The following is a 23,388-nucleotide window of genomic DNA, read 5'->3' as shown; positions in this document are numbered from 1 at the left end:
TCTTTCAAAACACATGAGCTACATCTCGACACCAGTGCGCTTCTGCTGTGTTCGTGTGGAACTGAAGTAGTGATGTTACGTTCGTGAACGAATCGTTCTTTTTGAACGAATCCTTTAGGTGAACGAATCGTTCTCGTTCACGTAATCAATTGACTCATATTTCTCGTTCACTGAAATCCCTCCCTCCACAGCAGCGCGGCGCTATTAGCAGCGCATGCGCAGCTCAGTGAACCGGTGTTTTCAACCTGTCAAAGAATGAACCTCGAGCCAATAGCCTTCGAGTATGAGATGTGACGGAGCATGTGATTTGTTGGATGTAGTGAACGAATACGCCCTTCACTGACTGACCGAGTTGCTTTTGAGTCTGAACCATAGGTCTGAACGAGAGAGAGATCTTATCGTTTGTGTACGAGTTGAACGAACTGGTATGTCGTTCATGAACGAAAATAACCAGTTGTTTGAACGATAATGATGGCGAACCGATAGAGCTAGGTTTGTGTAGTTAGCATGTTTGCATCAAATAATCAAATTTACACTTTACCATTGTAATGAAAACAGGTTAATAACGCAATATATTGGTTAAATATAACAAAGACAAATGAACATCGTCATTTTTTACTTGGTTTGAGTTAAGGGGGGGCGCACTTGACTGTTTACTTGATTTAAATTTACACTTCTCGTTACCTGCTTTTCTTATATTTTGGTTGTGTGTTTTAGTCTTAGTTTTGTGGTATTTTGCACTTTGAACAATTTACTTGACTACTTGTGTTCATTTTGTATTATCAAAATGAATTCATTACGTTTTATTCATGTATGCACTTCTCTAAAAACTAAAACAAACCAAAAAAATATGACAGTATTATAGGTCTCATAACGTCAGCAAATAGCATTTCAGTTCGGGCTGTGAAGGGGCATGTATTTGGTTGGATCTACTGAACGAATTTGCCTATCACTGCTGAGATCGCTCTGTTTTGAGTCTGAACGAGAGGGAGAGATCTCGTTCGTGAACGAATTGAACTGGTACTTTCGTTCGTGAATGAGAGTACTGGGTAGATCGGTCATTTAGCATGTGATTTAATCTCATTCAAAGCGCAGTTATAGGTGTGCACATATAATTGTTTATATTCATATTCAACATACAGAACATCAACGTTTAATATAATCCCAGATTTATGAATGTGTATGTCTGACTAAATAATTAAAATGTTAATATTATGCAAGAAAACCTTGGTTTGGTCATCTTAACCACTTATTTAGACTTATGTTATTAATTTAGTAAATAAGGCACACATTTTAACAAAGCCAAATCACTTTTTTTTGTAACAAGTAAATACGTTCATTAAAACATAACATAAAATACACTCTTTTTCGCCTCCTGCTGCAGTATATATCTAATATGAAGAAATTATCACTGAACGAATCAGTGAACGAGTCTGAACGAATCATTTTGGTGAACGAACTGAAAATGAACGAGTCTCCGAAAAGAATCAAACTTTCCACCACTAAACTGAAGCGACTCGACGAATCGACGTGATCGCGATGTGCGCGGCCAATCAGCGCGCGCGTCCAGCAACGCGACGCATAACTCAGGTGATGATCAGTGTGTGCGGGAACGGCTGTGACTGAAGATGCTCTCTGACTGTCTCACCTCTCCTTCACCATGAACGCTGCTTTTCTTCTGTTGTGCGTGAGTCTGTGCGGTCAGTGCGGGAAGATGAAGCTCGGCGTCAGGAGAACATCTGGACAACATCACCATCACGGAACGTAAGTGGCATTTCAACTTATTATTTCAGTTTTCACGGAGTCTAGAGTAGAGGACAACAGGCAAAACTATTATTTACAGGTTGCTTAAAATAAGTTGGGAGCTGTGCTAGTTGTCACAATTACTTCAGTAACTACACGATTTTGTGTACAAAAATGCTTGTGTTTTTAGATGTTGGGAGTATTTATCATAAATGTTGGTCTTTAATTAAATATAGAAAACTAATTACTATTTGTGCTTGCAGAATAAATATATTTTTCAATGTGTCCTTTTAAATTTTTGCTCTTTCATAAACCATTCTTCATCATTTTCTGCATCAAAAAGGCAATTTATCAGCTTTCCTGTTGTGAAAACTATAGTATGACAACCAGATGAAACTGTTTTCTTTTGTTTTTAGTTTAGCCTATATAAAAAATATTCATAACTTACACCACTAGCCCTATATTCTCATTAGTCTAATAGACACCAAAAGTCAGGAACAAAAATTTTACAGACAAGAATTGACTTCATTAATGTCAAAATACTATATGTTGCTTGAGAATCTCTTAATAATAATAACATTTCAATTAATAATATCCCATTAAAATTTTTTAATTAAATAAAAATACTTATTATGATTAAAATCACTGCTAATATATACTAGTGTGCATATAAACATAATAAACTTTGACTGCACTTAATTCTAGATCTTTATTTGATCACTGTTAAATAGGTCATTTAGCCTGAGAACCTGAAGACGGGTTGTTGAGTAAGGAAACACCCTTTGCCTGTGTGTAGTGTGTGTGTAGTGTGTGTGTGTCATGTCCTGCTCTTCATCATGGAGTAGTTGCTCACTGAGGCGTCTTTCTATGAGCTCACGTTGAAGTCCCGAGATGTTCTTTTGCAGTCCACTTTTCAAGAAGGTGTTGGATGAAACCAAGACACATCCGCTGAAGTCAGACCATCTGCTGCGTGTTGATGATCACGACTTCACTATGAGACCAGCGTTTGCAGGTAAAATCTGTGTGTGTGTGTGTGTGTGTGTGTGTGTCTTACTGCATGGCATACAAATCAATGAAAAGTTGTTTTGTCATATAGATTGTCAATTCATACTGATTGTAGACTTTCTTTTTTATGCATATTTTTCCCCTTATTTTTATTGTTTGACATAAATTGGTAACACTTTACAATACGGTTAATTAGTTAACATTAGTTAATGTATTAACTAACATGAACTAACAATGAACAATGCATATGTAACTATTTATTAATCTTTGTTAATGTTAGTTATTGAAAATCCAGCTGTCCATTGTTTGTTCATGTAAATTCACAGTGCTTTAACTGTTAACAAATATAACCTTTGATTTTAATAATGTATTAGTAAATGTTGAAATTAATATTAACTAAGATTATTAAATGCTGTAGAAGTGTTGTTCATTCTTAGTTCATGGTAGTTACCTAATGTTAACTAATGAACCTTATTGTAAAGTGTTACCCATACATTTTATGATCTTGAGCCAATACAATTAATACTGTCATTTTACATTTGACCCTACAATAGGAAATCTACACACATTATAGTACTTCTGAAAGTGATGCTTTTCCAGAATAGCAGATGTGAATGTTCTGGAGTATGTTCTAGCATTCTTCCTGACATACAGCTGCAGGTCATTCTCATTATTTATATGATATTTATGCCCCACAACTTTCGAGTAATGTCAAACATGTTCTCTTGTTGTGTCTGTTTATCATCATCAATTCTTTATACTTAAAATATCATGATGAAAGTTACGAAACATCTCAAGGCTCATATTTGGCCCCAAAATCGCTTAAAGCTACACTGTGTGATATTTTCCCCCATCTAGCGGTGAAATTGTATATGACTACCCAGTGAATATTAGTTTCGGTGGCCGTATTATTCCAAGATTAACATTAGCATGTCCTTTTTTTGTATAGCTTAAAAAATTGCGCCTTTAAAACTATTCATCACCTGTGATCCGTCGCAGCACAGATTTATGTTACAAGGTAAACAATACTTTTTCACCATTGACACGAGGAAAAATAACGCAAGTTATACTAGAGGTCGTTCTGGCGTTATGCACAACCATGCTATGGTTAGACAAGCAACTATAAAACTTCGAATTTACACAAATAGGCTGAATTACCTGTCGAGAAGAAAGCAGGCAACCTCGGCGTCCGTTTTAAAATCTTTGCTCCTCATGAGCTCTCTCCATCTGGGAAAAGTTACTCCAGTATTGGCTTTGGTCTTGCTGATTTGCCTGTCGCGTTGACGTTTTAATTCTCTCTTTCGCTTCCTTGGCGACTCTGCTACATGTCCTCGAGAATAGGCGAGATCCTCTATCAGCAATCTTTCAAATCTGCCGGCAGTCGCGAGTAATCTCCCCCTCGCATTCGTCTCTGTGTCACTGAGTGTAAAGCGCGAAAGGCGAAGCTTGAATTTACAGGTATGTCCCTCTTTGGCTAATGTAGTTTCAAGATGGAGGCGCAACATGGCTGCCGCCGTTCGAGCGACTCGCTCGTATGTATTATAAATGGGAGATTTTACGCTTACGAGAATACTTTATTAGTTGGTAGAAGTAATTACACATTAATGAGCACATATACTTTTGATAGAACAAAGTGTTTTTTGCTAAGAAACAACTTAAAAAGTTACACAGTGTAGCTTTAAAGAAAACAAAGCATGTTTTAAGACCATTAGGAATTTGTAAAAGTGTTTCCAGGGCAAAACTGGCCCTGTGAACTTTCAGGCAATAAACTCTTTTAGACTCTTTTAAACCTTTAAACATGTGTTCTGACAGTGTCCAACAGTGGACATGCATTACAGAAGATTATGTCATTGTTGGTGACATTATTTTCCACCACATACGACACGTGGCAATTGAATTTGTTTGGGAATAAAATGACTGATTTCAAGTATAGTGTAAGTCTTTGCTTAGATTATCATAGTTTTAAAGCCATAATAATGAATTTTAAGATTGTGAAACACCCAGGGATGATGTGTAATGAGGTTTGGACAGTGCTACCCTTCATGTCACATTGGATTATGGTGAAGGTTTTCTTGGTCTCATCTGCAAACATTCAACACAATCCTTTCCCATGTCACATCTAGGTCACTATCACATAATTTGGCAAAAGTTCTCAGCTACTGACATCTGGAGTGGACACTTCTAATACAAGTCTCGTTGTTCCTGCAGAGATTTGAGGCATGACCTCTTCTAGGAAGTTACTCTTGTGTTAATTGAGTCAGCGGCGCCACTGGGACGCTCAAGGCTTTTCTAATTTACACATTAGTTTTGCTTCTTACTTCTTCAGAATGCTTCTCAGTCTTCATTATCACAGCAGTCAAATCAATTCAATTCAAATTCACAACCTGAACATGGATTCCTGTGGGGGGTTTATCCTGTAAATGTAGTGGTTTCTCAGAAGGGCGATGATAATGCGTGTTGGCGAATGCATTGCAAGCTCTGACTCAACTTAGGTTTTGTCTTTAATTGTTGTTTTTTTGTGTGCTGGATGTCGTCTACAGCTGACAAACACTGCAGAGTTCCTCAGTGTTGACCCACTGTTTACAGAGTAATGGAGCTCTTTGTCTATACTGTATAGGCAGATACAAGCTCACACATCACTGATCTACTGACATACAGTGTTCACACATCACCGACACGCATGCATATTTTCACGGCCCCTTTAAGAAGGAGTTCATGAGAGTTTAGGGGGTTTATAGATGCACGTTTTCTGAAGCAGAAGTTTAATAAAAACCCCACCTGTTGTTGTTGCAGAAACAGAAAGCAATGTGCAAGTACAAAGGTCAATTTGAGCGAAAATGCAGTGGAGTAACTCATATGCATTGTGTTGAGATGATACAATGATGCAAATGAGCCTAGATGATATTTCACAAATAAATACAAACCATCCTACAAATTGCATGTAACATTTGAACAAATACCAAATCTAGTGCATACAAATGCATATCTGTCTGTTATGATTGAGAGACACTTGGCTTTTTATGAGATCTCTCGGCTCGATTTTCTCACAAATGTGTCCAGGCAGATTTCGGCCACACTTGATCCATTATTACTAATATCTTCTCTTCTCCTCTATTCTATATCTATCTATCTATCTATCAAAAAAAAAAAAAAAAAAAAAGACGTACTGCGTTAGATTAAACTGGGAAGGGTAATTGCACTTGCATATTGTTGTCCTATTGTTAGTTTCACTGCTTCTATTGTTCTCCTCATTTGTAAGTCACTTTGGATAAAAGCGTCTGCTAAATGATTAAATGTAAACGTAAATTCAGGATTGATTTAAAAATTCTCCTGTTTGGCCCCTCAGTACATTAGTGATCTTATTCCCTATAGACCTTATGTAGCTCCGCCCCCTTTCAGCGCTGCGCTCGTTGTCTTTTGACTTCCGGTTTTATTTTCACAGCGATCTTGCGTATTTATGAATGAAAGGCTCGTTTTAAAATCTTCCCTGTCGACTGACATTTGTTAAGACATCTGGTTTAAACATTACAGTCCTCATGATAACTTTAGTTAACTTTTGTTAACTTTATATTAAGTAAATCCACTTCAAAAGCTAATTACTCCTGGACAGCAATGCCATAGGAATATGGAATATACAGAGCGACCGCAAAAACGGAAGTTCAAAGACAATATTCTAAAGATGGCGGTGCCCTTGTTTCTCTCCTTCTGGAGTTCTCAGATCTGTGTTTGCTATGTTGTATGTAATATTAAATGTTGGTTTTATTGTCATCAGTGTTGTAAAGCACTTTGGGGCAACGTCTGTTGTTTGAAAATGTACTTTATAAATAAAGTGTCACATGTTGAGTTTGTGTGTTCATCAGGCTACGTCTACATTAATCCGGATACATTTGAAAACGGCGTTTTCGTTTATAAACGCTCTCCGTCCACACTAGTGTTTTCAGGCGTTTTCAGGCGTTTCAATAGCCTGACTACGTCAGACTTCGTACTTCCGCTCAATTTCATTTCGCTTCTGTACTCAGTCTGAGATCGCGTCATAGCTTTCCGTTTTCCTCCGGCCTGAAAACAGCCGACCAATCAACGAACAGAGGGCGGGCTGAGAGCCGTGACGTAGACACTGATTGTACCGTGGATGCGTAGATTTACTTCACATAATCTGCAAAAGTCGTTCACAGCCATGTTCACTCCGGTATTTCGCTCGATGGTTTTGTTTTCGCATCATACATGTGTTTACAGTGGAAGTTAGATGCGGCTGAGCCAGCGCATAACACACGCCATAACCAAACGTTATGTGATTGGCTTACGGGTAACCAATGATTTTAAGCTTCAGACTAGCGCCCCCAGGCGGTAAAGAAAACGTTTTTCTATTACGAAACTCCAGACTCTCTCTACGAAGCAAAGCGAAGTAGCAGAGTCTGGTATTACCAGAGAATGTCTAATAGGAAGAGAATTGTCACTCTCTGGTTACTTCCGGTTTCTGGACTGGCTGCAGTAACACGTCTCTGTCCATGCGGGGGCGATCGCAGGCGAGTGCAGAATGAATGGAGGTCTATGGCGCTATACCCAATCAAAATCCACTTTTCTCAGGATATAATTTTTTTTCTAGTAATTTGAATGTTGTATTCGAAAGGAGATGCAAAGAAATCACACGTTGCTGGGTGTTAGATTTTTTTAGAGTCACTTATTTGCTTTAAAAAGACATCATACACATCGTACGACCAGAGATACGGCTTTACGGCAATCCTTCAGTCGCTTTGGTGCTTTCGCGCTCTGCACTTTCTTTTCTCTCGAGGCTTCGACAACACAGCTGAGCTGACACAGGTAAATACACGTGCTAGAAGAGTTTTTGTTTTGTTTGTTTCTGGTCCCGCTTCGGATGCCACGATGCCATCAAGCGGTATCTCTGGTCGTATTCAGTCCTTCACTGACCAATCAGCGTTCATTAGCAGAATGCTAGCGTGTTATGGGCAACAACAACTCAACCTGTAAGAAATCGAAAGGACATAAGTACTCGTTCATTACATTTTCGACCTATAACCCATGCTGAACTTGCAAAACCTACAATAAAATCTGAGATTTCTCAATGGCAATCGGGTGAAAGAGACAAATTTAGCCGTCTAGCCCCATAGACTCCCATTCAGTCTGCACTCGCCCGCGATCACCTCCAGTGGAACTCTAATGGAACTGCAACCAAGATCGATACAATGGGGCTAATAGGAAGTGCCAAGGCTCTCCGTAGACGGGCTCTGGTATTACCAGGCTAGCGTTTCAGTGTGGATGAGAAACTTTTGAAAAACGCCTGAAAACGCTAAATTCACCTTTACTGCGCATGCGTAAAACCTCACCAAAGCTCACTGAGATGATACAGACGGAAAAATATTTAATAAAGTTATCGCGCAATTATTCTGACAGCATAATTTTATTTAGCAAAATATCTCACCGTTCACCGATGCGTCCACACTCACCGTGTGTTTGGTCTGAAACGCGACTGCAGTTGGTTGTTCTGTTCCTGATTTTGTTCCTGTTCTGGAGATTCTGTTTTGTGAAGATTTGAGTTTGTTTCTAAATAAACCCGGCTGCAGATCCTGTTTCATCTCTTCTGCAACCAATGCTGATATAAAGTTGCTTGCTATTAAAAAGTATCTTTATTCTTCATTCTGCATCACCTATCTTTTGGATTATACACACACCCTGACATAAAGATTATATGCCGTGAACTTCTCATACTTCACATGCTCTTGAAGATCCAGCGTTTAGTTGATAATTGCGCATTGTCACAATTGTGCACGGCTTTGTTTTCAGGCAGACCATTAAAGAACATGACAAACACGTCTCCAGATGGCCACTTCAAAACTCCTGAAGTGTTTTCAATAGTGTGTGTCTAATGCAACACAGTCAGCCAACGGGTCGTTGACGTGATGTCTGAGGCTGACACTAGGTGGAGACAGACAAAGTTTTTTGATTGGTAGGCTACATTTGCTATGTGGCAGTATTTCGTGTTATGTCTCTATCAAATGAGGGCTTAACATATGTTAAACATTTGACTTTGCAATATCATATAGTCACTTTATCTGAGATCCACACCCTGATGAATACTCTTCTAGCGTAACATGTCAGTGATATTTAATTTGATAATACTATTTAAGTGATTAAATGCTTTTTTAATAACTTGAGTGCCTTGGATTTCTTGTGTCATAGTTATTATTTATGCCGTGGGGGTGTAAATAGCTCTTGATTTTTAATAACCCTTTAAATATCAAAATGCACATTGTAAAACCTTTGAAACTAGCAGTGTTCTCTTCCTCTCAGGTCCAGCAGTGCCGGTGGGTGTGGATGTACAGGTAGAGAGTTTGGACAGCATCTCAGAAGTAGATATGGTAAGATCTGTGATTGTTATGAATTATTCATTATTATGCAAGGCATATTACATAAATAAACAAACAAACTGTTTCGCATAAATAAAATGTAGCCATTCATTTTTTTTCTTGCGTTTACTTTGCAAATAATAAACTCAGCATTTATGAAACTAATATATAAATACTTTAAAGCTGAAATAATGCATCATTTTTACCCATTACTGTAATGAGAATGTGATTGTTATTCATTTTGAAGTGGGCTTGTAGTCATAAGGGAGATTGCATAGATTATATATGAATCTCAGCGTTTGTGATTAATATCCCTTCTGAAAGCATCAGAAATGTGTCTAGATATGCTTTTATTTATCATATCAGTGCCGATTACGAGTGAGCGTGGATTTGATCTTACATAATATGCAATGAGTAGAGGATAATCCATGAGGTTTACCCAGTGACATCACAAGATATCAGCCAATCAGAATGTGCAGTCCATCCGGCTTGATGAAGACTGGTAAAAGTGCTGGCATCCCTCAGTAATGCCAACAGATGGTAATATTTCACAAGGATTTAAGCAGTTTGGAAATGCATGTCAACACCTTGCACACATTTTCAGTAACGTTTTATTTTGATGGTCCCTTTTGAACATTCTGTTGACTGTAACTTTGCAACTTCATCCCACATAGCAACATTTTGACATCCCAGATCCGGCCCACATCTGGCACACGTGGAAAGATGATCCGGCCCACATGCAGCGTGGAATGACGGCCCTTGGGTGGCTCACTCCTGTTTGCCAGATCTGGGCCACAAGCCAGCCATAGATATGCCACATGTCAGCCAAGAGTAAAGAAACAAACCAGAACTGGACCTTATCTGAGCCACAAAATCTGTGTATATTAAATATGGAGCAATTTCAGCCTTAATAAGCCTGTTAACAAGCAGAATCACTGAAGGAAAGAAGAGAACAGAAAAAGAGACAGCATGAGATCCAGCAAAATTATAACAATGGGCCAGATCTGGGACGTCAAAATGTTGCTATGTGGGTATGTGCCTTTTAGGGATCTGCTATACTGTTATAAAGATCTCACTGAGATATGACTATATGGACCATAAAAGCCTGAAGTATCAAATATGAATAGTTTCTCAAAGGGGTGATCAAACAAAAAGAACAATGTTTTGACAGAGCCCCAATTAACCCAAGAATGGCTTACTTAAAGCTTACTCTGCATGCTGAGCTGGGATAGGAGAAAGTATGTCACACTTATTATTGTTAACAAACAAAACAACACACAATGAGCTTGAGAAGTCAATCCATGTTGTTCTTTTCATACAGGACTTCACCATGACCCTGTACCTGAGACACTACTGGAAGGACGAGCGACTGTCTTTTCCCAGTAAAACCAATAAAAGCATGACTTTTGATGGTCGATTGGTGAAGAAAATCTGGGTTCCTGACGTGTTCTTTGTCCATTCCAAACGATCCTTCATCCACGACACCACCACGGAGAACATCATGATCAGGGTCTACCCCGATGGACACGTGCTCTACAGCCTCAGGTCAGTGCAACAAACAGTCTACTCAAGTATACCAATGCTTGGACACCTGGTCCTGCATGCTTGCGCAGCTGTAGCTTTTATTCTGCTGTCACAATCCTGTTTTGAAAGTGTTTTTTCGGTGTGTCAGGGTGACTGTAACTTCAGCGTGTAATATGGACTTCAGTCGGTTCCCGCTGGACACGCAGACCTGCACGTTAGAGCTGGAGAGCTGTGAGTGATGTCCACTTCTCCTGATGTTGATGTCCAGTATCACATCTTGAGTCTCTGCACACATTCGTTCATCTGCTGTGTGTCCAGATGCTTACACTGATGAAGACCTGATGCTCTACTGGAAGAGTGGCGATGAATCTCTGAGCACGGATGACAAGATCTCTCTGTCTCAGTTCCTCATTCAGAAGTTCCACACCACCTCCAGACTGGCCTTCTACAGCAGCACAGGTGCACACGCTTATTTTTAGAAGAGTAAACTACACAGTTCGGTTTCAGTTTCAGTTGTCTACCAGTGCATAACGTGCTGTCGCTTTGCACTCTTATGGTTTATTAGTTTCCCAGACATCTTGGGCAAATTGTATTTGTGTTGCATGCAAATAAAGGTCGAAACTGTTTCATCTGATTTGAATGTTGTTTTAATATTATACTGACTTGCATTTCAATCCCTCTTAGTTTTAATTTGGTCATCAGTGGCTTCTTTTTGCATGCACTTTATGGACACACTTATAATGCGATTATGGCTGTGATTAAGTTGGAGCTCATGTAAACAGAATACTGTAAATATGTTATCCATAAATACTTATTACCCAGTCAACACGTATGGCCACAATGTGAGGTCACCCCAGCTAGAAATGTTATTGGACATGGACTCCAACATCGCTCAGACGTCAAATTTTGGTTGAAAATTTAAATTGGGTTGACGTCTAAACATTTGATGTCAGACTCCAACATTATTAAACAACTCCACAAACAGCATTACCAGCTTCAGTTATTACAAACCAGATTTACTTCTGTCATATGTGTACAAAGGTCCTTATTGAGATAAACAGAGGTTTAGAATGAACCTCATTGGTTCTTGCTGAAGCTCAAACGTGCTGTGTAACACGAGAATGAACCTCATTGGTTCTTGCTGAAGCTCAAACGTGCTGCGTAACACGAGAATGAACCTCATTGGTTCTTGCTGAAGCTCAAACGTGCTGCGTAACACGAGAATTAACCTCATTGGTTCTTGCTGAAGCTCAAACGAGCTGCGTAACACGAGAATGAACCTCATTGGTTCTTGCTGAAGCTCAAACGTGCTGCGTAACACGAGAATGAACCTCATTGGTTCTTGCTGAAGCTCAAACGTGCTGCGTAACACGAGAATGAACCTCATTGGTTCTTGCTGAAGCTCAAACGTGCTGCGTAACACGAGAATGAACCTCATTGGTTCTTGCAGAAGCTCAAACGTGCTGCGTAACATGAGAATGAACCTCATTGGTTCTTGCAGAAGCTCAAACGTGCTGCGTAACATGAGAATGAACCTCATTGGTTCTTGCAGAAGCTCAAACGTGCTGCGTAACACGAGAATGAACCTCATTGGTTCTTGCAGAAGCTCAAACGTGCTGCGTAACACGAGAATGAACCTCATTGGTTCTTGCAGAAGCTCAAACGTGCTGCGTAACATGAGAATGAACCTCATTGGTTCTTGAAGAAGCTCAAACGTGCTGCGTAACATGAGAATGAACCTCATTGGTTCTTGCAGAAGCTCAAACGTGCTGCGTAACATGAGAATGAACCTCATTGGTTCTTGCAGAAGCTCAAACGTGCTGCGTAACATGAGAATGAACCTCATTGGTTCTTGCAGAAGCTCAAACGTGATGCGTAACACGAGAATGAATCTCATTGGTTCTTGCTGAAGCTCAAACGTGCTGCGTAACATGAGAATGAACCTCATTGGTTCTTGCAGAAGCTCAAACGTGATGCGTAACACGAGAATGAACCTCATTGGTTCTTGCTGAAGCTCAAACGTGCTGCGTAACACGAGAATGAACCTCATTGGTTCTTGCTGAAGCTCAAACGTGCTGCGTAACATGGGAATGAACCTCATTGGTTCTTGCTGAAGCTTAAACGAGCTGCGTAACACGAGAATGAACCTCATTGGTTCTTGCTGAAGCTCAAACGTGCTGTGTAACACGAGAATGAACCTCATTGGTTCTTGCTGAAGCTCAAACGTGCTGCGTAACACGAGAATGAACCTTATTGGTTCTTGCTGAACACGAGAATGAACCTCATTGGTTCTTGCTGAAGCTCAAACGTGCTGTGTAACACGAGAATGAACCTCATTGGTTCTTGCTGAAGCTCAAACGTGCTGTGTAACACGAAAATGAACCTCATTGGTTCTTGCTGAAGCTCAAACATGCTGTGTAACACAAGAATGAACCTCATTGGTTCTTGCTGAAGCTCAAACGTGCTGTGTAACATGTGTAACACGAGAATGAACCTCATTGGTTCTTGCTGAAGCTCAAACGTGCTGTGTAACATGTGTAACACGAGAATGAACCTCATTGGTTCTTGCTGAAGCTCAAACGTGCTGTGTAACATGTGTAACACGAGAATGAACCTCATTGGTTCTTGCTGAAGCTCAAACGTGCTGTGTAACACGAGAATGAACCTCATTGGTTCTTGCTGAAGCTCAAACGTGCTGTGTAACACGAGAATGAACCTCATTGGTTCTTGAGGAAGCCCAAACGTCCTGCGTAACATGAGAATGAACCTCATTGGTTCTTGCTGAAGCTCAAACGTGCTGTGTAACACGAGAATGAACCTCATTGGTTCTTGCTGAAGCTCAAACGTGCTGTGTAACACGAGAATGAACCTCATTGGTTCTTGAGGAAGCCCAAACGTCCTGCGTAACATGAGAATTAACCTCATTGGTTCTTGCTGAAGCTCAAACGTGCTGTGTAACACGAGAATGAACCTCATTGGTTCTTGCTGAAGCTCAAACGTGCTGTGTAACATGTGTAACACGAGAATGAACCTCATTGGTTCTTGCTGAAGCTCAAACGTGCTGTGTAACCTGTGTAACACGAGAATGAACCTCATTGGTTCTTGCTGAAGCTCAAACGTGCTGTGTAACATGTGTAACACGAGAATGAACCTCATTAGTTCTTGCTGAAGCTCAAACGTGCTGTGTAACACGAGAATGAACCTCATTGGTTCTTGAGGAAGCCCAAACGTCCTGCGTAACATGAGAATGAACCTCATTGGTTAATTTTTCTAAATATCTTCATTTGAGTTCTGAAGGTGAACGAAAGTCTTACGGGTTTTAAACCACATAACGAACGAGAGTAAATGATAACAGAATTTACATTTTTGTGTGAACTATCTCTTTAAGAATTAAGTCAGTCCTTCCTCAGTCTTCAGAATCAGAATATCATTTATTTTTCTTTTCATTTTATTCTATGTTCTAACTTCATATCTCCTGCAGGTTGGTACAATCGTCTGTACATCAACTTCACTCTGCGTCGTCATATCTTCTTCTTCCTGCTTCAGACGTACTTTCCCGCCACTCTGATGGTCATGCTGTCATGGGTGTCCTTCTGGATCGACCGACGAGCCGTTCCTGCCAGAGTCTCATTAGGTGAAACCAGTGGGGTTGTAAAACAGTTTTTGTTGATTAACATTGCATCTGACAGTTTTAGATACAAATATTCTCATTTATAATCTTACAATATTGTGTTACATTCAAGAATAGCCTGTTCATTATTTTTGGACAGACTTAATATAACAATGCTAACTACAAGCGTAGATTTAAAGGGGACTGGGTTTACTTGTTTCTCCAACCATCCTGGTGTGCAAAGAGTGTTTATTATTTGGTCTGTATTTGAATCAAGGTTGAAAACTATGAAGCTTGAGATCTCAGTAAATTAATCAACAACTGCTTTCTGAGACTTAAAGTCCCTGTAAAGGCAATTCTAAAAAAAAAATCTAAACACATTAGAAATGTTAGAAATGTATTGCTAAAACATATTACAAAGACTGTGAACTGTGAAGTACTGAATTGTGGAGTTAGACCGTTAAACAGTTTTTCTCCATTGCTGTTTTCCGGATTTTTTGGGCGGGGCTAAAACGGGGGCTCGATGACGCACTGAAGCCCCTGAGCTCCTGGACACGCCCCTACTTGATGACGCACTGGAGCCCCTGACGCTGCCCCTCCCCTAACAATATAGCACATTCACATCAGTTTGCCGATCGCGAGTTACTGTCAGTAGCCTACTATTAGTTACTACAGCAGCCTACAGTTTGCTAGCTAGCTATGCCTTCGTCACGGAAATGCGTACTACCTGGATGCGATCACGTACAAAACAGATCGGTGTCCTTATTTAAATTTCTGAAAAACGATCAAGTAGAGGTGGTTTCATTTTGTGAAGAGCCACCTTGATGGAAAGCTGAGGATCACCGCCAAAACCCGCCTCTGTAGTGATCAATTTACACGGGATAGTTTTATAAACTTTCGTTGGAGACAACTGGGATTCACTGATAATCCGCTGTTACTGGTGAATGGGGCCGAACCGATGAGCTCTCGCCTCGGCCTTCATCCTCCCGTCGCGCCGACAACTGGTGCCATCGTCGGCAGACGGCAGTGCGTGCCCACCAATGAGTGTAAGTTGCCTTGTATGCTTATGTTATAATTATAGTAGGTAGTCCAGGCTCGAACATGTATGGCTTTGTAAAACCTAGGAGCATCCATTCCGGCTGTAGCGGTGACAGTTGAGTCAGTGTGTCGACGGCAGCTTAGCTTTCCCGCGAGTGGGCGTGGTTTCAGCGCAGCCAGTGGACACGCCCCCAGCGTTTGAGAGCAGAGACTACTGCTCATTTTTTCAAGATTTTGATAGCTTATTTTATGTACTTGCCGGCTTTTTTTATAATTCAAATTTGGCTGGGTGGCTAATAACACCTTTTTCTGTGGTGTGACAAACTCAGAACACATACTTAATTTTGACTTTACAGGGACTTTAAGATTCATGCAGATGATGATGAACTTTTAATGTGTGCTCATTAAAGTATTGACAGTGGACAAATACAAAGTTTCAGAAATACAAATGAAATGAACGTCAACAGTCTGACATTGCAACTGTTACAGCCATTGCATGTTAAAGGGTTAGTTCACTCAAACATAACATTTATGTCATTAATTACTCACCCTCATGTCGTTTCAAACCCATCGTTTCAGACCTTCGTTCATCTTCGAAACACAATTAAGATATGTGTGATGAAACATGAAACACACGACACGTGTGTGTGATGCTGACTCAGGAGCCGGCCAATAATGAGTTCTACGTGACCAGTGTAGGAGACTGATGTGGAAGAGAAGAGATTGCTCAATAAAGTCGTTATTTGTGGGGGGTATTGCGCGCAAAAAGTATTCTCGTCACTTCATAACATTAAGGTTGAACCACTGTAGTCACATGGACTATTTTAACGATGTCTTTACTACCTTTCTGGGCCTTGAAAGTGATAATAACGTTGCAGTCTATGGAGGGACAGAAAGCTCTCGGATTTCATAAAAAAAAATCTTGTTTTTTTGTGTTCCGAAGATTAACGATGGTCTTATGTGTTTGGAACGACATGAGGGTGAATAATTAAGGGGTTAGTTCACCCAAAAATGAAAATTCTGTCAGTAATTACTCACCCTCATGTTGTTCCAACCCCGTAAGACCTTCGTTCATCTTCGGAACACAAATTAAGATATTTTTGATTAAATCTGAGAGCTGATCACTCCTCCATAGGCTTCTAAAGACGTTATAACTTGCTGGCCCAGAAAATGCATTAAAGACATCGTTAATATAGTCCAAGTGACTCCAGTGGCTCAATCTTAAGTTTATAAAGCGACGAGAAAAACAAAAATAACGACTTTATTCCACTATTCATTTCCTTCTCTCTGAGCCTCGAGTTTTTTACGTAGTGTAATAGCGTAGCGCTTCTGTGTTGCACATCACACGCATCTCACACATGACCAGCGTCGGCCAATAGTGAGCCTGCGTGTGACGTACAACACAGACGCGCTGCGCTAAAACACTACGTAAAAAACTCGAGGCTCAGAGAGAAGGAAATGAATAGTGGAATAAAGTCGTTATTTTTGTTTTTCTCGTCGCTTTATAAACTTAAGATTGAGCCACTGTAGTCACTTGGACTATATTAACGATGTCTTTAATACATTTTCTGGGCCAGCAAGTCTTAGAAGCCTATGGAGGAGTGAGACAGCTCTCAGATTTAGTCAAAAATATCTTAATTTGTGTTCCGAAGATGAACGAAGGTCTTACGGGGTTGGAACAACATGAGGGTGAGTAATTACTGACAGAATTTTCATTTTTGGCTGAACTAACCCTTTAATGACATCTAATGTTTGGGTGAACTATCCCTTAAAATCAGTTGCCACTGCAATAAAACACGCCACAGTGCAGACGAAAGAAAGAAAAATCACACATCATTAAAATGCTAAATGTGTAGTTGGTGTGGAGATGAAATAGAGACACTATTTGTGGGAGAATTTGACAGTGATTTCCTGTAGGCATTACGACGGTGCTCACCATGTCCACCATCATCACTGGAGTGAACGCCTCCATGCCCAGAGTCTCCTACATCAAAGCCGTGGACATTTACCTCTGGGTCAGCTTCGTCTTCGTCTTTTTATCGGTACTTGAGTACGCTGCCGTAAACTACTTGACCACAGTGCATGATGGGAAGGATCGCAAGTTAAGAGAGAAGGTAAATACACAAATGATTTTCAATCATTTTCAGATAATCTCTTTATTTATCCTCATTTAATCTCCTCTATTACTTGCCTTTATTATTAACCTTTTTTTTTTGTCATCTTTATTATGTTGGCTTGACAAAACATATTGTTGGTAACCCCCAAGATTTACAACATTTACATTTATTAATAGGAAAATCAGTGCGCAATGGTTTTATCTCTCCAAACTGGATGCCGTTTTACAAATGTGGAAATGATCAGAAAGAAGTTAAAGGAACACTCCACCGTTTTTTGAAATAGGGCTTATTCACTTTCTTTCCTACATTTAGATAGGTGGGCAAATGCATTTTTGTCTCAGTGCATGCATTGTTTTAGTTTGACAGGGTCGGCGCTAGCTTAGCTTAGCACAATGAATGGAATCCTTTGTTGCCAGCTAGCATGTCCTGAGTAAAAGTGATATAAAAAAATTTAAAAACCCACCTAATTACTTCTTGTGGCCTGCGTATTCACAACAAGTACAAATAGTGATGCAGATTAACACTAGGCGATTTCCTAGGCAGATATTGACTTATATATTAAGGACTATATTAGGGGGAAGCACAGGCGAAGCACTCCTACTTGGGCGTGATATCTCTGCGCCCAAGTAGCAGTGCTTCACCTGTGCTTCCCCCTAATATAGTCCCAAGTCAATATCTGCATAGGAAATCGTCTAGTGTTAATCTGCATCTCTATTTGTACTTGTTGTGAATACGCAGGCCACAAGAAGTAATTAGGTGGGTTTTTTTAATTTTTTATATCACTTTTACTCAGGACATGCTAGCTGGCAACAAAGGATTCCATTCATTATGCTAAGCTAAGCTAGCGCCGACCCTGTCAAACTAAAACAATGCATGCACTGAGACAAAAATGCATTTGCCCACCTATCTAAATGTAGGAAAGAAGGTGAATAAGCCCTATTTCCAAAAACGGTGGAGTGTTCCTTTAACACAACCTCTTAGTTATACGGTAACACATGACCTGGCTACTTGGACTAGTAAAATGATTAGTCAGCCAAGCCCTAATTGATATAAATGTGTACATATTTTCAAATTTTACACCTGTTGCTGCCATAATAATGGAAGTTTATAATTTAGAAGTTTACATGATTTAGTAATCTTTCTTCTTTTTCTTCTTACTCGCTGGATTTGAGTGGTGACATAATATAATTTTTGTAAACAGTTTCTGTAAATAAGTCTATTTTTAACTCTTTTCCCGCCAGCATAAAAAAAAGAAAAGAAAATTTTCTAAAAAATTGCGTGGCCCCCAGAATATTTTGTTGTATGAATATCTAAACATGCAATATATCAAAAAAAATAACATCCTCTGCTTTTAAAAAACAACTCTTTTATTCTATCTTCATCCATTCCTTTTAAATCAACACTTGAATGTGGGTAAGTTTCATAAAAAAGCAACATTTTGAGCAAAAATCATGTTTTTGTCAAACACATGTGCATAAGCAATACTTTTATTGCTCGTTTCTGCTTCCTCTTCACGTGTGTTTGGATCCGGAGTCTCAGTACTCTCTCAGAAGATGTGTAAGATGTTATCCCTACTGTATAACAATGAATACATGTATTGCCGGAAAATTCTGTCAATGGCGGGGAAAGAGTTAAAATGCACATTACCTTTGTGGTTATAGTTACCATATGGAGCTTAGCAGTGATCAAAAATAAATAAAATACAAAACAACTTTTGGATTGACCCTTTGGTTTCACTTTATTTTGATGGTCCCTTTAACGCATTCTGTTGACTATAAGTAACTTTGCAGCTACATGTGTACTAACTCATGTAGAATGTTCAAAAGGGACCATCAATGTTCAAAATAAAGTGTTACCGATCCTTTTTTATAAGTTCAATAATCAATCATTTGGCCATGATATCTCACCCGGGTGGTAGGAGGAAGACACTGACATTCTGGATTTGGATGGCTATAAAATCGCATGCCTTTCCCTTGTAAATGTTGACAATACCTTACTTCCCACGAGAAAGAGTTACTGTATGCATAAGGGCTCAAGAGACAAATATCCATATAGCAATGTCCTCACCACTGCCAAGCAACCAGTCAGACTATAGCAAGGCCTATATCACTTCAGATTTCAAATCTCTTTTTTTGGTTTTCAGGAGTTTGTGAAGCTGATATTCAAAGTTTGTCTTACAGTACTTCCCTCTTGTTGAAAGTTACATGTACCTTTAGGTAATATCAGGTGGGCTAACTGTTTGTCTTATTCAAGCCTAAATGAAATAAGCCATATCTTGCACCCTGCAGCCAAGATACAAGTTTTCTAAATAGTAACGAAAGTGTTTGTGTTTATCCATTTTAGCCTGTACCCTGCACATGTGACATATCTCACACAAGGACTATGTTGCTCGATGACACGTACAGTAAGTCTGATGTCAATGGCCTGGCTGGATACACCCAGGCTCCCGTCTCCTCTGAGGATAAGCAGGAACACATGGTGGTGTGTCTGTCTTTGGGAAACGAGGCCACAGCAGCCAAAAAGAAGACCCTCAGAGGCTTCCGTATCATCCAAAACACTCACGCCATTGATGCCTACTCTCGCATGATCTTCCCAGGCGCCTTTATATTCTTCAATCTCATCTATTGGTCTGTGTACTGCTGAGTTGCCTTGCAAAGGGATTGTTGCTGGAGCATATTATACTGCTTATATATTAACGAAAGTAAAAGAAAATTGGTTTTTGCCATTGATTGAAAGTAAAGAGAACATGATATGATGCTGGCCGGATTCAAATCCAGCACAAGTGTCCTGGCATTGATCTTGAGGACATGTACAAGCAGCTCTCAGATGTAGGATACAACAGGGCTAAAGATGCACTGGAGTTAAAGGGGTGGTTGAGTATGACTTCATTTTTCTAACTTTAGTAAGTGTGTAATGTTGCTGTTTGAGCATAAACAACATCTGCAAAGTTACAATGCTCAAAGTTCAAAGCAAAGGGAGATATTTTCTTTTAAAGAAATCGTTTTTTAAGGACTACACGACATTCCTCCAGGGTTAGTGACATCACAAACACTAAAATTTACATAAACTCCGCCCCCCGGAACACGCATTCCATGTTGAGAAGAGGAAGAGTTGTTGTAGTCGAGCACATCTGTGAGTCAGCTCAAACTGGAGCATCCGTCTTTTCACATGCAATAGAAAGTCACTCTGTGTGCATCTCACAACAGTTCCTATACGAGCGATTTATAGATCATCATGACAGAATATGCTAATTGAAGATAGTTAACTCCGCATCAGCAACATAAATTCATCAACTAACCATTCAGAAACGTCCTGTTGCTTCTACATGTTGTCACTTCTTCTTGAGTCTCTCCATCTTTGTCAGTTTCTGTCATTATAGTGTGTGTCTGCGTGAGGTAATCGGAGCTTCTAACACACAAGCTCTTGAAGCTCCGCCCCCTGTGTCGGGAGCAGCAGCTCATTTGCATTTAAAGGGCCAGACACAAAACGGTGTGTTTTTGCTCACCCTCAAAAAGTGACAACTTTAACATGCTATATAAAAATATCTGTGCGGTATTTTGAGCTAAAACTTCACACACACACTCTCTGGGGACATCAGAGATTTATTTTACATCTTGTGAAAAGGGCATTATACCACCCTTTTGAAGGAGATTGCAGAGCCGCAGCATCATACAGTATGCCGTCTGTCTCATGCCCACAATTGCCTAATCCGCCCTATCACTAACCCTAGCCTTAATGAGGCTATAATCTCCACACTAGCTTCCGGCCTGAGATGGCTGGCTCTCCTCTAAACCACTAGATGGTACAACAACTCACCGCTGCACTTTCCTACACACCCACAGTATGCTTGTGGAAGTCTGGCTGTAGACGCGATCACAGGCAGCAGTGCGAAGAGTATTCTGTGCTAATTTGATCTAATATTGAATGTGTTTTTGTATTTATAGATTTATGTAGCAATTGATAATCTATACAATTGGTAAATATATTTGAAATTAAGATTGTGCTAATAATGTTTGGTTTTGTCCAAGGTAATTAAATCAACAGTTTTTCAATAACTGAAGAATATAAGTGTGTGGTAAAAGTTCCACCTCGCCACTTTGTACATACCAGTAGGAAATGACTGAGGTGTCCTTGAGCAGGGAACAGCAAAATGGTGTGTGTGTGTGTGTGTGTGTGTGTGTGTGTGTGTGTGTGTGTGTGTGTGTGTGTGTGTGTGTTTGTGTGTGTGTGCACTAACCCATCCAAGTTACATGGTAAATCTCAAATGAATTAATAATTAAACCTGTCTTCAACATTTGGCCATATATTAATCAATATCTTGCTGTGGGAAAAACCTTCAGGCATGATGAATTCCTGCTTGACATTGCTCTGTTGTCATTGCAAGCCTAATCTCTGGCGTGAAGGAGTGTGACATGCTCATGGGGATGGCCATCATACACCTTCCGCCTCCAAGCACAGAAGTGTTCCTCAGTGGGTTGAGGAAAGGTAATATGGTGAGAGACATAGGGTCATGAACCGAAGATGATCCTGGAACTATTCCCAATCCAGCTCTGCATGATGGAAACTGACATTGTCCCCACACAATAACACAAGACAGGAGATTTTCTTCACCCTGACAGGCCTTCTCAAAACTATCAGGTGTTCAGTCTCATATGATCCATGAAGTGGTGTACAGCCTGCCACACCATCTTAATATTTAGCCACTCACATTGAGACGTTTCCCTCATACTTTATGCACTATTAATGCCATTTACTGTACCGTAAAAGTATTGTGAATAGTAAGCAGACTTGTAGGTTATGGTGAACTAACCTTGCAGTCTCTACCATGGTAAGGCCTCTGTTATATGGTCAAGAATGATGGCCCTTATGAGGCTTCATTTGAAACAACAGTAAGGACAGCCCTGCTATAGACATACCAATCGATTAAACATTAAGATTATTTGGATTAAACGATAGACGTGTAGTAAAATGAAAAAGAAGAGATATAAATTAAAACTTTGATAGTAATAGCATTATGAAAGCCAGTTACTGTGAAGTAAATATTTATATGGATGTTGATTTGTGTGTTGTACTAATGTTAAAATATGCTGTCGTGTATTTTGATGATCTGTTGTGAAACTAAGAGTTTTCAAAATGTACTACTACCTAAAAGCTTGACGTCAGCTTGATGTATATTCCATAGCCCTTCCTCTATCCGTAACACTAATGCTCTAATGTAAAACAATACTAAAATATTAATGAATCCCTAATGTTCTCATGAAAGGACAGTTAATAAGAACATTGTTCAAGCTTCGCAACCCCATTGCTTACCATAACAATGCTCTTATCCCTGTTCCTAGAAGATGATTGAGATGTTCTTCCAGAACCAACAAGAATGTAAATCCAGGATCATGTCAGCCAGAAAAAACTTCTTTTTTTAATTTAATGTTCTCAATCTCCCCTCATTAAGGGTCACCAAACAATGGAAACCCTCAAGGCTCTGTGTTAGGCCCACCTCTGTTCTCCTTATGCACCCATATGTCACTGATCACAGGAAGATCACACTGAGAGGAAGTTGAAACAAGGACATTGTGTGAGGACAACAACCTCTGTCTGAACAATAGTGGAAATATGGATATAATCATGGATTAAAGGACACATCAGAGATGAAACACTCACCTAGATACACGTGGTCAAAAAACTTGATAGTGCCTCCTTTTTTCAAAGATAAGATTAAAAATGGTTACATGAAATTAAATATCTTGGCCAATCTCGCTATTGACAGTAGATCATTTAATTGCATAATAGCCATGGGAGTAACTCTGCCTGGCAGCCTGAAGCCCCACAGGGTCAGGCAAGGCATTGTGGGATAGCCGACCCATCATCATGGACATGACCTCAGGTGTCGTCAGATGGTCAGTTCTAGATAGATTGATCTCGCTTACTGCAGCTGAAGACTGCATCAACACATCTAGTCAAAACCCAAAAGACTATAAATAATGGAATCCGA

The 23,388-nt window shown here is 39.8% G+C and overlaps 1 protein-coding gene across 1 annotated transcript; it reads left to right on the top strand.

Moving 5' to 3' along the window:
* The first annotated feature begins 1,584 nt into the window (after positions 1–1,584).
* On the top strand, positions 1,585–21,435 carry gabrr2b (gamma-aminobutyric acid type A receptor subunit rho2b). The gene is made up of 9 exons (XM_082147974.1): positions 1,585–1,764; positions 2,649–2,755; positions 9,055–9,122; positions 10,432–10,655; positions 10,783–10,865; positions 10,953–11,093; positions 14,116–14,268; positions 17,200–17,396; positions 19,743–21,435. The coding sequence occupies exons 1-9, from the start codon at positions 1,661–1,663 to the stop codon at positions 20,040–20,042; spliced, it is 1,377 nt and encodes a 458-aa protein (XP_082004100.1). The 5' UTR covers positions 1,585–1,660; the 3' UTR covers positions 20,043–21,435.
* The last annotated feature ends 1,953 nt before the right edge of the window (positions 21,436–23,388 follow it).

Source organism: Leuciscus leuciscus (assembly GCF_965113295.1).
Source record: "Leuciscus leuciscus genome assembly, chromosome: 19".
In the NCBI taxonomy this organism is placed as follows: domain Eukaryota; kingdom Metazoa; phylum Chordata; class Actinopteri; order Cypriniformes; family Leuciscidae; genus Leuciscus; species Leuciscus leuciscus.
The sequence above is the reverse complement of the archived record's forward strand: the minus strand, read 5'-3'. Positions and strand labels throughout refer to the sequence as shown.

Excerpts from the sequence above, each read along its gene's own strand:
- gabrr2b (XM_082147974.1), top strand. The coding sequence starts at position 1,661 with ATGAACGCTGCTTTTCTTCTGTTGTGCGTGAGTCTGTGCGGTCAGTGC. Across the intron at positions 1,765-2,648 it reads CAACATCACCATCACGGAAC|TCCACTTTTCAAGAAGGTGT; the intron begins GTAAGTGGCATT and ends GTTCTTTTGCAG. Across the intron at positions 11,094-14,115 it reads GGCCTTCTACAGCAGCACAG|GTTGGTACAATCGTCTGTAC; the intron begins GTGCACACGCTT and ends TATCTCCTGCAG.